Source organism: Rhinichthys klamathensis, unplaced genomic scaffold, assembly GCF_029890125.1.
Source record: "Rhinichthys klamathensis goyatoka isolate OS25496 unplaced genomic scaffold, OSU_Roscu_1.1 h1tg000065l_1, whole genome shotgun sequence".
Lineage (NCBI taxonomy): Eukaryota > Metazoa > Chordata > Actinopteri > Cypriniformes > Leuciscidae > Rhinichthys > Rhinichthys klamathensis.
In genome coordinates this window covers 848,188-861,899 of record NW_026606608.1, presented here as the reverse complement: position 1 = coordinate 861,899, position 13,712 = coordinate 848,188, and the positions used below count along the sequence as shown (strand labels likewise).

Sequence of the window (13,712 nt, the reverse complement as noted above, 5' to 3'; positions counted from 1 at the left end):
GGAGTCCAGACCAGGCCTTACCTCTGTGATCTACGGATGGTTTGGAGGAGCTGAGGATCTTGGGAATGGATATCCCCATGTCCAGCTCAGTGAGGGTCAGCTCATTCATGAAGTACGGGAGCTGGAATAAACAGTACACTAAGTTACTGTCTGAAGTGAAACACGCAGTCGGATAGTCACACACCTATCAGGACTCACCCTGATCTTACTCAGCTTTTTCTGGATCTTCTTGGACACCACGTCTGCCCAGTATTTCTCTCCAAGAAAGTCCCAGAAGATGCGACCCAAAAGAGCATTGACCCAGGCCTCGGACTCGGCCTCCTGCTCACGACTCTCTGGAAACTACAAGACAAACACATACTTCTACTTTAGTTGAACATACAACTAATTTCACTGTTTTCTGAAAATGAAGAAGTTTTGCACTAAGTATATGTAATATTTCTAAAAGATCCCCAAGTGTTTCACGTAAATAAGCCACAGGAGGCTAGGTGTTAGCATGGTTTCCAGTTTCCAGTAAATGTAACAAACAACAAGCATGTTACATAGAATACAGTTTGGAAATATGGAGTTAACTTTGTATGATTGATTACAGGTTATAGAAATGTTTTCAAACATGGCTCATCCAATGGTACACCATTACAACTAAGGCTACGTTTACATGATGACGATATGCTTGAAACGGAGAAGTTTTTCCTTGAGTTTTCTGCGTACAGACGACACCATTGTGAAAACGATCCCCATTCACACGGATCCACGAAAACGGCTAAAAGCGCTGTATTCTGCTGCCAGGCCAGTAGATGGCGATGAAACACTGTAGACTGAACACGTAATACGCATGTGCATGACGTCATTGTCTTCAGAGATTCACGATTTTGTCGTTTTACACAGAGACCGTTTTCAAAAACTTGCAGTTTGAAACCCGGTTTTAAAAGTTTTCCTTTTCAGGCGGCCAAAACGCCGTCGTCGTGTAAACGAACGTCCAAAACGCATTAAAAGTTTTAAGTTTTTAAGTTGAAAACGGTGTCGTGCAAACAGCCCCTAAACCTGTTTATTTGATGTTTGGTTTTTAAATGTGAGATGCTTTCTGATTAATGTTTACCTTCTTGACGGTTCCCGGGCTGTTTCCAGCGCTCTGGACAGGGCTTGCGGCCGGGCTGCCGGTGGACTGGCTCACATATTTGGCCATGTAGACGTTGTACTCCAGAACCTTCTGTTTGACACTGGCACCGAGGTCTTTTTGCCTGGGATGAGACTGGAGCACTTCATCCAGACTGCAACGACTGCTGCTGCGACTCTGAGACAGACCGCCTGCCGAGAGAGAGAGAGAGAGAGAGAGAGAGGGAGGGAGAGAGAGAGAGAGAGAGAGAGGGAGGGAGAGAGAGAGAGAGATCAGAAACATAATGCTACACTCTTTACAAACACAAAAGGGTTTGAAATTAACTTTTTCACTCACTGGCCAATTTCGCTACAAAATTTTCTTATTCATTTCTTATTCAAACAAAATCTTGTCATCCAGCATCAATTTTCCTTGAAAAATGTTTCTTAGTGACTTAAAACATCTTGAATGTAACTCGACACCCTTGCCTCATCTAGTATGCGTGGTTCTATGAATATGCAAATGAGCCCCGCCTCCACTCACTCAGCTCAGAGATCCACTGGTTGACGATCACACGTTGATCTGATTGGTTACAAGGTCGTGTGTGACGTCAGAAACACCAGCGATTTCTAACCGTGTGTTTGAGACTGTCTTTGGTTCACTGCAGTTTTAAGCAGAAAATATTCAGCAATGCTGTCGACTTATGAATTTACACATGGTTTGTCTTAAAGCATATTAAAAACACCACATAGACACATAAACAACATTAAAATCTTGATTTTCACCACAGGGTGAAGTTTCACACAACTTCGCCGTAAGTATATCAGGGCGTTGAATCACGGTCAGTCTATTGTACGTTGCGTGAGAGTTTCAGCTGCAGTTCACTTAACGGCCACCGGTGTCGCTAATAACACTAATACAGCCCCTTTAATGAAAGAACTCCCGATCTGAATCAAGCGCCACTAGTACAGATGAGCTTCACTCTTACTTGTCGGCAGGCCCGAGGGCTTCTTGGCTTCGTATTTCAGTTTGGAGGCAAACAGCATCCTCCTGAACCACTCCTCCTTGTCTCGCCCGGTCCTCCCGAACAGGTACAGCACAGGTTGAGTGTGCGCTCTCTTGGGTTCCTCCGGGACGGCCACGCTCTCAGGCTTTTCTCCGAGGACAGGGGTCTTCTCCTCCGACACCTCGCTCCTCTCGCCCTGAGCTTTGGCCATGAAGTCGTCCTGCTTGGCCAGCTCGATGCAGATGGGGTACTTCTTGTTCCACACCCTTTTCCGGGCCAGGCTCTGGGGCACCAGGTAGATCTGCAATACCACCACTCAAACTCAACCTTCATTTGCTATACAGTATGTAAATATAACATTAATAGTATGTATTTAAAGGGTTTAAGGAGTTTTGTTTGGCAAAAGAACAATGTTTTTAGTGAAATGCTATGGAAGCTTGTTTCCACCACAGAATAAAACATTTTAAAAGATAATTGTGACTTTTTATCTCACAATTCTGACTTTAACACACAATTGCGACTTTATAACATGCAATTCTAACTTTATAACACACAATTGTGACTTTAACACAATTGCGACTAACACACAATTGCGACTAACACACAATTGCGACTTTATATCACGCAATTCTCACTTTATAACATGCAATTCTAACTTTATAACACAACACACAATTGCGACTTTAACACAATTGCGACTAAAACACAATTGCGACTAACACGCAAATTGCGACTTTATAACATGCAATTCTAACTTTATAACACACAATTGAAACTAACACACAATTGCGTCTTTATATCACGCAATTCTCACTTTATAACACGCAATTGGAACTTTAACACACAATTGCGACTTTAACACACACTTTAAAGGGGTCATATAATGGCACATGCACTTTTACAAGTTGATTGTACTGAAATGTGTGTTGGCAGTGCCTGGTCACAAACATCATATAATGATAAAAATCCATCCAGTGTTTTTGTTTTAATCTCCTTATATGTTTTCCCCTGCCTCAAATTGAGCCGTTCGTTTTTGTGACGTCAATAAAACGGACGCCCCTCCCACGACTGTTGATTGACAGCCGGGTTTCAACACAGACCCGCCCTCGCTCGTCCTTTCAATCATAGTCTGCGCGGCGCGGCGCGGTCATTGTTGATATGCTGGAGCACTGTCTATGAGCAGAATGGCGTCTAAGCGATTGTGGTGTTCTGTTCTTGGGTGTAATAACGAACACAGTCATTTTAATGTTCCTAAATCCGAACCGCTGAAGACGCAGTGGCTGAGTTTGTTTTCGAAGGGAATATTCCCCACGAGCAACGTCAATGCTCTCATGTTTGCGTGAATCATTTCACACACCAGACTGCTTATAAACGAGGGTCAGTATAAAGCTGGTTTTGCTAAGAAGTACCAACTATTCGTGTTCCTGCTGAACCTCCAGAAGAACTGAAGTGAGTGTATCGTTTTATTAATCTTTAATATTTATATTAATCTTTGCAAATCGCTAGATGCACGCTTCACAATGAATGCGTCTAAGGTTTACACTCAGGGTACATTACGGCATGTTTTCTATGTACGACGTTCTCAATATAATTCATAATCCCACATCTATAATGAACAACGCGTTATGGTTATTGTGTTACAAATGGTGTACGCACAGAACAGAGAGGCGGAGTGAGCAAAGCTCATGATCATTTAAAGGCATATGCACTGAAACGGTGTGCTGAAAACAGAGCTGTTTTTGACCAGGTAAAATAAGTGTTTTCTTACAATACTAATGAGAATTTTTAATTAAAGTATATTACAAAGTTTTAATTTAGACTCTAAAGAATCATATTAGCTTGTACAAAAATGGCATTATATGACCCCTTTAACACACAATTGCGACTTTATAACATGCAATTCTAACTTTATAACACAATTGCGACTAACACAAAATTGTGACTATCACGCAATTGCGACTTTATATCACGAAATTCTCACTTTATATCATGCAATTGCGACTTTAACACACAATTGTGACTTTATATCATGCAATTCTGACTTTATAACACAATTGCGAGATGTAAAATCGCAAATTGTGAGAAAAAAAGTCAGAATTGTGAGATAAAAAGTCGCAATTACCTTTTTTCTTTTTCTTTCTGAGACGGAAACAAGCATCCATAGAAATGCTGCATCAGAGCCGCTTCGATGCAAGGAAAAAGCATTCTATCAATGAAAGTTAAACTTAAATTTGTATTTGACAAAAAAAAAAAAAAGCAAGCACATAGCATACTTACAATTCTCTACAAAACCAAGTTTAAATGTGGCCTGTACATTATGGGCTGAATTCATTGCATCTAACACTCACTTTACTGTTGGTGAGATCATAGATCTTCTGGCTGATGTAGGAGACGTCGGGCTTGAGCTCGCTGAAGGTGGCCCGGCGCGGGACGTTGCGGTTGGGTTTGGACAGGCGCAGCACCGAGCCCTCCAGACGCACATACACTGAGTGTGTGAGCGTGGCGTGATACGTCTCCGGGTCGTAGCTGTAGATCTCGTTCATCCAACCCTGAGGACAAAACACACAACTAAACAAGCGGGACACTCAAGCAATAAGAAGCAGTATTACAGCCTTCCTCAATCGCTTAACAAAAATGACAATAGATTTTTTTTGTTTTATTGGTAAAATGTTAAACTTTGTTTCTCCTGCATCGTATTCTTCTGTTATCCAGTATCTCTCCTTGTTTTTATACAAGGTTAATGTTAACTTGTGCATTGTCCCTATTTAAATAAAATGAATCTTATAATAACCAAGGTGAAAAAAGTAACAAGTGTAACAGAACACATTACTTTTCTAAAAATGCAACTAAGTAACGCATTTAGTTAGCTACTTTTTAAGGGAGTAACTCAATATTTTAATCCATTACTTTTCAAAGTAACTTTCCCCAACACTGTCTATGACCCAAAAACCTTTAATTCATGCTTCAAAACCTAGTTATTGTGTCAGTAAACTGGACAATGCCACCAAAATAAAAAGTGTTTTTGTCATCGTGTGAGACACACTGGTCGAAATTAGATGTTTTCACCATGGAAATGTACTTGTTATATACACTCACCTAAAGGATTATTAGGAACACCATACTAATACTGTGTTTGGCCCCCTTTCGCCTTCAGAACTGCCTTAATTCTACGTGGCATTGATTCAACAAGGTGCTGAAAGCATTCTTTAGAAATGTTGGCCCATATTGATAGGATAGCATCTTGCAGTTGATGGAGATTTGTGGGATGCACATCCAGGGCACGAAGCTCCCATTCCACCACATCCCAAAGATGCTCTATTGGGTTGACATCTGGTGACTGTGGGGGCCATTTTAGTACAGTGAACTCATTGTCATGTTCAAGAAACCAATTTGAAATGATTCGAACTTTGTGACATGGTGCATTATCCTGCTGGAAGTAGCCATCAGAGGATGGGTACATGGTGGCCATAAAGGGATGGACATGGTCAGAAACAATGCTCAGGTAGGCCGTGGCATTTAAACGATGCCCAATTGGCACTAAGGGGCCTAAAGTGTGCCAAGAAAACATCCCCCACACCATTACACCACCACCACCACCACCCTGCACAGTGGTAACAAGGCATGTTGTACGCCATGTACGCCAAATTCTGACTCTACCATCTGAATGTCTCAACAGAAATCGAGACTCATCAGACCAGGCAACATTTTTCCAGTCTTCAACTGTCCAATTTTGGTGAGCTCTTGCAAATTGTAGCCTCTTTTTCCTATTTGTAGTGGAGATGAGTGGTACCCGGTGGGGTCTTCTGCTGTTGTAGCCCATCCGCCTCAAGGCTGTGCGTGTTGTGGCTTCACAAATGCTTTGCTGCATACCTCGGTTGTAACGAGTGGTTATTTCAGTCAAAGTTGCTCTTCTATCAGCTTGAATCAGTCGGCCCATTCTCCTCTGACCTCTAGCATCAACAAGGCATTTTCGCCCACAGGACTGCCGCATACTGGATGTTTTTCCCTTTTCACACCATTCTTTGTAAACCCTAGAAATGGTTGTGCGTGAAAATCCCAGTAACTGAACAGATTGTGAAATACTCAGACCGGCCCGTCTGGCACCAACAACCATGCCACGCTCAAAATTGCTTAAATCACCTTTCTTTCCCATTCTGACACTCAGTTTGGAGTTCAGGAGATTGTCTTGACCAGGACCACACCCCTAAATGCATTGAAGCAACTGCCATGTGATTGGTTGATTAGATAATTGCATTAATGAGAAACTGAACAGGTGTTCCTAATAATCCTTTAGGTGAGTGTATACAAATGTCGTGTTTATTCTACTTTTTTTTGTTGACTTTATACAAGAATGCCAGTTTAGTCTATCTGAATGCTGTCACACAGATTTGTAGATACAGATGTCAACAGAAGGTAAACATTTACTAGAAGTCAATACTGTAGTACACACAAAAAAATTGCAGTACATTTTTGTTAAATGTTTTGCATGTAAACTGTCAATTCACAGTTGCTTGTTCATTTTATTTTCTTCTTCCTCTAACACCATATCACATACTTTTATATCTTCCTATTGCTCTTCCATGGCAAGCAACTGTGAATTAAGTTTAAGTGTAGCACATTTCTACAAAAATAAGTGTACTGTATGAATACAAATGCACAGTATTGCTGTAGCTGCTGCTGTTTAGGGTTCTGATGTTCCTCCATGTGGAAAAATAGTAGTGATTGTGCTGGGTGAACTCCATATACACTCACCTAAAGGATCAATCATACATATATATCAACCATATATATATACACTCTCCTCAGCTCAATCAGTGTAAGTGGAGACCAGACTCAAACCATTAGCGGTTCAACTGAAGAAACAACAACAATCACCGAATTTCCACTTGTTTGTTTCTGATTGAAGAATTTTAAAGCCCATTCACACTGACAATACTTACACAACTACTTTAACCATAGTAACTACATCACTACTAACTATTACACCAGCAGGCGATAACGCTGTGTTTATTCTAAGCATGTGTTCTGGCAATATAACTCACTTTATGGAGTTATAGGATGGACTTTGATCGCTTTTATCATAAATAAACTCTAAAAGCAGTAGTAGAAAGTAACAAAGTAAAAACCGTCAGTACTTGACATTCTGTCTAGAGCGAACGGTAACGGTCTCGTGTATAACAAACCCAACCAACGTATCTGACAGCAAGACATAACTATCAGGTTAGGTAAATGTGATGAAGAGGCTAATATACCGCATGCATGAAATGAGTTAGGCTAATTTCTCTGGCGAACACTGCTGTCGACACCAAACGCCTGAGGTAAAGGTGAGATATTCTCAAACTGCTTTATTGATATCTTTCCACAGTTGAAACACTGGTTGAGAGATGTAACATGTCGATCGTCGTCTTTTCGCTCTTCTTCTGCGCGCTTTACTGTTAGCAAACAGCATTGCATTACCGTGCGCCGCCTCCTGGATCGCTTGTGACTGACTGTATTCGTCATACATACATATATAAACCCAGCAAGCCCAGCCCAGGTGAGAAAAAGTAATGCAAAAGTAATGTAACGGTTACTTTTTATGAAAAGTAATGCAAGTAACAATTACTTTTTTGGGATGTAAAACATTATTGTAATGCATTGTTTTTAAAAAGTAACTTCCCCCAACACTGATAATAATAGTAGTCAATGAACAATAAACTGGGTTAAGCGAATGCATCTAAACACAAACTTAAAAGTGGAAGTATGTTCGATTTTTAAGTAAAAAAAAAATAAAAAAAAAAAAATAACATCCCTGAATGTTCTATATCTATGCAGTGTATTTGTAAGATTATTTACACGAGTCAGACAAGAAGCTAGACAATGATAAGGTGCTGCTTTTCAGTTCAGTTACTGGCTGTCAGCGGAGAACAACAGATGACGACATCATTATATTAAGTAACATAATTATACTCATGCTCAGCTAGGGTTTATTAACAGCTGTTGAGAGAGATATGTACTATGCCTTTTCAAGATCTAAATACTGCCGTTTCAATAATTTTTTTTTTTTAAACATTTGGTAGTTCAGTGATTTTTTAATGACACTTTTCTAATGAACGTTTCTTTATAGTCGTCTTGTTTTTAGATGAACTGACCCGGAAACATTATTATGGAAAGGTTGACACACCGCAACTTAACAAGAGTATTAAATGTGTTAACCAGTAAGGGTCAACAACACTTCATTTAGGGCTGCAAACCCTGTGGAAATATCAGCGTTTCACACAACCTTCCTCGAATTAGCAGAAACACACTGAGGGAAGGGACTCAGGTTCGTACAGAGACAGTAAAATGTAATTCCAGGACTTTCAAGTACTTTAAGCACTACTTTTTTGGTTTTCAGGGACTACAATCAGAGATCTCCCCTATCTAACACTAGCCATTTACCTTTTTTAGAAGTTTAAAGATAAATAAAAAAATGAACCAATAAGACAAAATGGTACAGATAAAGTGCAGCAGATGCGATGACTGGTAACTTTACCCATTGAAAGGACACTATGACAAAGATATTCCTTGTTCAAACTGATTTTTCCCCCATGAATATATGATTGACATGAAGAATGAAAGCTGTATCATATACTTGGATATTTATGAGCAATATTACACTCATAGCCATGCGAAACGGCTCTACATCAGACGGGCTGCAGTGTTAATTTTGTGTGAAAATATTGTTTTATCGATAAATTTAAACACTAATTTCACATATATTGTCTTTCAATAATTCATGCACCTTTCAAGTACCTGTTTTCAAGGGGTTTCCAGGACTTAAATAAAAAAAAAAGTCAAATTCAAGCACTTTAAGCACCTTGTACAAACCCTGGTAACTTCGGCAAACTGGCAGAAGGTAAATATGTGCAGGATAAGTTAATTGAGCCAAAATCGTCAACTGTAAATGAAATATGCAGATCAGACACCCTAGTTAATATCGTTAATCGCTCATAAACACACATTTTTCAGGGATTGTCCTGCATTGAAACATGTAATCAGCAACACCCAACATGGCCTGGTGCAACTGTCGAACCCCAGGGGCTGCTATTTAATTACATAATTGAATAAAAATGACATGTGAAGCTCGTCTAGCAGGTGTAGTACAAAATGGATGAGGGCATGTGGCTGTTGAGAGCTCTTTATGACCATGAAAAGGTGAAACTACACCCAGTTTGTTTAAACAAGTGCCTATCCAACACTATTATCATTGGAAGGAAACAAGTAGGCTACATTTTTAATGAGTTTCCATGTAAATCGTTAGCTTAACTGAGAAAAATGCTATAATAGGGCTTTTAGAGGGGGGTTTGAGAGGGCAACTTTGCCGATTTGCAACCTCGTTTGTATGATTACAATGTTGATGAGTAAACTAACAATGTGTACTCTTTCCGAAAGCGCTATATAAATAAAGCTGAATCCAGGAATCCCAGCCCAGGCCTATTTATGCAAAAGTAGTCTAAAGTCCATTGGATGACGCAAGATACAAAACCTTTTATGGCTGTGTAAAGTCCACTGGATGAGGCATTTAGCTTATAATACAGACATCGCAACAATACAACGCCGGTGGAAAGGTGTCCTTTAAACGTCAAGTACTGACTTAATGCCTTTTCAAGATATAAATACTGTCGTTTCAATCAATTCTGTTATTGTAAACATTTGGTAGTTACTTTTTAATGACACTTTTCTAATGAACGTTTCTTCATAGTCTAGTTTTTAGTTGAACTGAAGTTGTAATGTACATAGTTATTCAGCAAACTCATGATTTTTTAGCACTTCTACTAGCAGTAATACTTTTACTTAGGTAAATAAACAAAAAAGTCAGTGCTCTTTCCACCTCTGCCTGAAAGTGATCCCATGACATCATTCCTCTGTGCCATTATCCTTATAGTTGTCGTTATTCTCGAGTCGTAGAGTTAAAACTCTATGGTTATAGTTATCATTCTGGGTGTGAAAGGACCATTAGGTTCTCTCAAATATTTTGATATTTCATTTGTTCAGAGAATAATTTCTGTCCACATTCTGAACATAAATTTGCTTATATACATTGTTTGTATATAAGCAAAAAAAGCAACAATCATAAATAAGTTATTAGACATAATGTATGCTATCTTGAGTAATCTGATAATTATGGATGCACCGATATGAACATTTTGGCCGATACCGATAACTCTTTATATTTTAAAGCCGATAACCGATATATTGGCCAATAAATCTAAATTTATATACTTTTTGAGAGCCTGATTACAAAAACAAAAGTCTCACCATTAAATCCATGTCTTAAACACACAATTATAATGATGTTCTCATTACAATTTTATGTTGTTTATGTGACTGTTTACCGTTCGAAGTTAATAAATAAATGGGCTGGCTACATCAGCTGTGAGTAACCATAGCAACAGGCAGTCAAAATATCTGTTTACAATTTATTGTATCAAAACAAACATCTAGTTAGCCGTTATACTATGCCTTCCTGTGTGTTTTAATTATAGGTTAAAAAAACGAAAGTGTAACGCCCATGGCTAGACAAGCCTAACTTACATGAAAAAAAATGTTAACTTTCTGGCTCGTAAGTTCGCTAAACTGAAGGGCTCTCCGAGCTGAGCGGACTATAAATATCTCTGGTTGCTAAATAAACCGTCAGGCGTAACCAGGGAAACCAAGTTACTGTTTGTAAAAGCTTTAGATTTCGATTGTAAAACTAATTAAACTATAAACTAATGTTTTAAAAATGTGTTATTTGGCAAGAGACCATGGCATAAGCGGGTTAATGCCCTTCGAGGTGTCCATTATCTAGGTATTAATGGACTCCGCTGCGCGTCGAGCGGTTCACGTCTCGCCGTCGTCCATTAATACCTGACAATGAACACCACGAAGGGCATTAACCCTTACTTATCGGGCCGATAACGATAATATTAAAAATGAACCGATATCGGCCGATACCGATATGGTGGCCGATATATATCGTGCATCCCTACAGAAAACACTGCACTATACTGGTCTTTACATCTAAATATATAAAATCATGCGCCTGAGAAAGAGACCCAGCGTGTGAGAGAGTGAGTTAATCAAGTTTCAGTTTATCTCTGCAAAGGACAGATAAGAAACACCGGGATGTGCAATGCTTTTTAGATAAACCAACACATAGTAGTGTTACGTCAGCGCTTGTTCCTCAAGACTGTGGAAATACGTGGCCGGTTCACAACAGGCTACACAAAGTAACTTTGTGTAAGCTAAAAAAGCAAGCAACTTGAATTCCTCGTGGGTACTAGGGACTACTATAGATAATAGACTAAATATTATTTTTGTTTTCATTGCTATTATTCTGCATTTTTTTGGTTATATTAGCATTTGTAGAGGCACTTATTTAATTGGTATGAACAAATACCTCATTAAGAACATGTGAAATGCATAGTGAATTATCAAAAATATTGGCAACCTGCCAGGTACACTGCCGGTCAAAAGCTTTTGAAACGTTTGTAAACTTCCAGCTCTTCCAACAGAATGATCTTTGAATGGGCCTCACCTTGTGTATGGCAGGTTCGGTGATATCCAGAGGAACCCGGTTCCAGTTCTCTCTTCGGTTCCAGTTGCTGTTACGACCCCACGAAGGCCTTCGCCTCGCAGACAACCACACCATCAGGATCGCCAGCATGAACCCCGCCACCACTCCCGTCAACACCCAACACACATAGGCAGGGAGTGGCAACACAAAGTAACCGTAAACCATCGCTATCAGAAGAATCAATCCGTTGTGGGGAACTCCTGGAGGCTCGTCTTCCTCCTCGTCTTCCTCGCCTCCTTCAGTCGGTTCCTCGCTACTCCCTCGACGGGCTTGAGATGACTGGGGTTCTTCCCCATCTAACTCATTACAAAGCTCGAAGTCTTCCGGGTAGAGCTCGCAGAACTCTTCATCTTCCTGACGAGCAAGAGTCGACATGATACATCGGTTTAATCCGAGAGATGGCGATCTGTGAAGAGGCAAGTCAACACTCGCCCCCTCGAGAGGACTTTCCCCGTCCACGTCTTCCTCTTCTTTAATGCAGTAGTTATTGTTGCTTTCCGAGTGGCCGTTGAGAGCAGACAAGTTTGAGAGTTCAGTTGCGCTGGACGAAAGGTTTCTGGACCGATAAGAGACTCCCGCGGTCGTGCTACCGGTTTCCTCGCCGATTATCTTGCTGAGAAGCTGGAGAGGCTCGTACATGACCTCGGATAGACGACGCCTCGTGTCTTCGATTCGTGCCTCAACCTCTTGAACTTTAAAGAAGGAGCGGCTATCGGGAGAGGTTAACGGGGATGAGGGAGCGGTTTTGGAGTCGCCAGTGACCGCGGGAACACGAGTTTGGGTGAACGGTTTGAAAAGGTGCAGATTGAGGCGTGAATCCTGCGAGCGATGAGCTGAGGAAGACTCATGTTCGGGTCGAGCAGTGTCCGTGGATAAAGACTTAACAAGGGTTTTCATTAAATGTCGGTGTCTTATCGATTGGGGGGGAACAGTGGGTGCCTCCACATCAGTGGAAAGAGACTTGACTAGGCTTAGGAACGGCTTCGAAGGTAAAGCAGAAGCTTTAGCTGGGGATGAAGTCGATGAAACCGAATGCGTGGAAGGTACCGGTACACTCGACCTTTGTTCCGAAGGCCATGAGAAGCTAATAAGACTAGAAGTGGACGAGGAACCTAAGCTAACGGAGGGGTGTGTGATCGCCAACGCTGAACTGTGTGTTTGCGAAGCCAGTCCTGTAACCACGTCCACTCCCAATCCTTCAGAGAGAAGCTCCTCGCTGGCCTCCTGAGCCGTGACTACGCCCTGATCTTCGGTTTCAAGGCCAGACGGGGAAACCGCGAGCCTATAAAGGTCCTCTTCCTCCTCCTCTTCCTCATGTCCTTTGGCTGAGAAGTGTATGGTGATGGTGTCCCGGGAGAGCGAGCGCTGGACCTGCAGCTTACGGGCAGCTGAGGGCCGAGAGGAAGAAGATGATGCTTGGGGGTTTAGTCTGTCTTCATGGTCATCACCCTGACTGGTCATGGCACCACTCAAAAGAGCTCACAGCCTGTGGACACAGAGAAGAGAACGCTTCAATGAAACACACTCTTCATATCGTATTATTATTCAGACTGAAAACAAACATACAGTTCAGCTCAGTGCTTCCCATTCATTTCCCGGAACATTTTTACACTCATAAGCCCTATTCGGATGGTAATTGGTTCTCATGTGGACGTCTGTACAAATCAATTTGATGATTGAGCATTAGTGATGAACACCTGCTGTTAACAAGCAAAATCACTGAAGGAAAGAGAAACACAATAACTAGAATGTGGACGACTGTACAAATAAATTTGCACGTCAGTGATAAATTAATGCATTCGGATGGAGATTTATTGACAGTGGAGGAGCGAGTTTTTTCATCCTACCGACCCGGGAAGTCGCATGATTGTCTGCTGTAAATAAAATGTCATATGCGTGGAATAATATGAATAAATTTGTATATAATTTAATAATCGGAAAATAATGTTCCATTTATTATTTAATTCTCATTTTTAAAAATAGGAAGCTAGACGCGCGTACGAAAATTCAAAATGGTTCTTATATTCTTG

General features: G+C 40.7%; 1 protein-coding gene across 4 annotated transcripts in view; it reads right to left on the bottom strand.

Moving 5' to 3' along the window:
- The window catches only part of tex2 (testis expressed 2), a 68,057-nt gene that overhangs the window by 10,836 nt on the left and 43,509 nt on the right, over positions 1–13,712 (bottom strand). For all 4 annotated transcript variants that reach the window (XM_056249961.1, XM_056249964.1, XM_056249963.1 and 1 more), the window contains exons 2-7: positions 11,644–13,168; positions 4,451–4,651; positions 2,085–2,403; positions 1,100–1,308; positions 199–342; positions 22–121 (exon numbers count right to left, since the gene is read on the bottom strand). In XM_056249961.1, coding sequence (XP_056105936.1) covers positions 22–121; positions 199–342; positions 1,100–1,308; positions 2,085–2,403; positions 4,451–4,651; positions 11,644–13,143 — 2,473 coding nt within the window. In that variant the 5' untranslated portion in view covers positions 13,144–13,168. The remainder of the gene's footprint in view (positions 1–21; positions 122–198; positions 343–1,099; positions 1,309–2,084; positions 2,404–4,450; positions 4,652–11,643; positions 13,169–13,712) is intronic.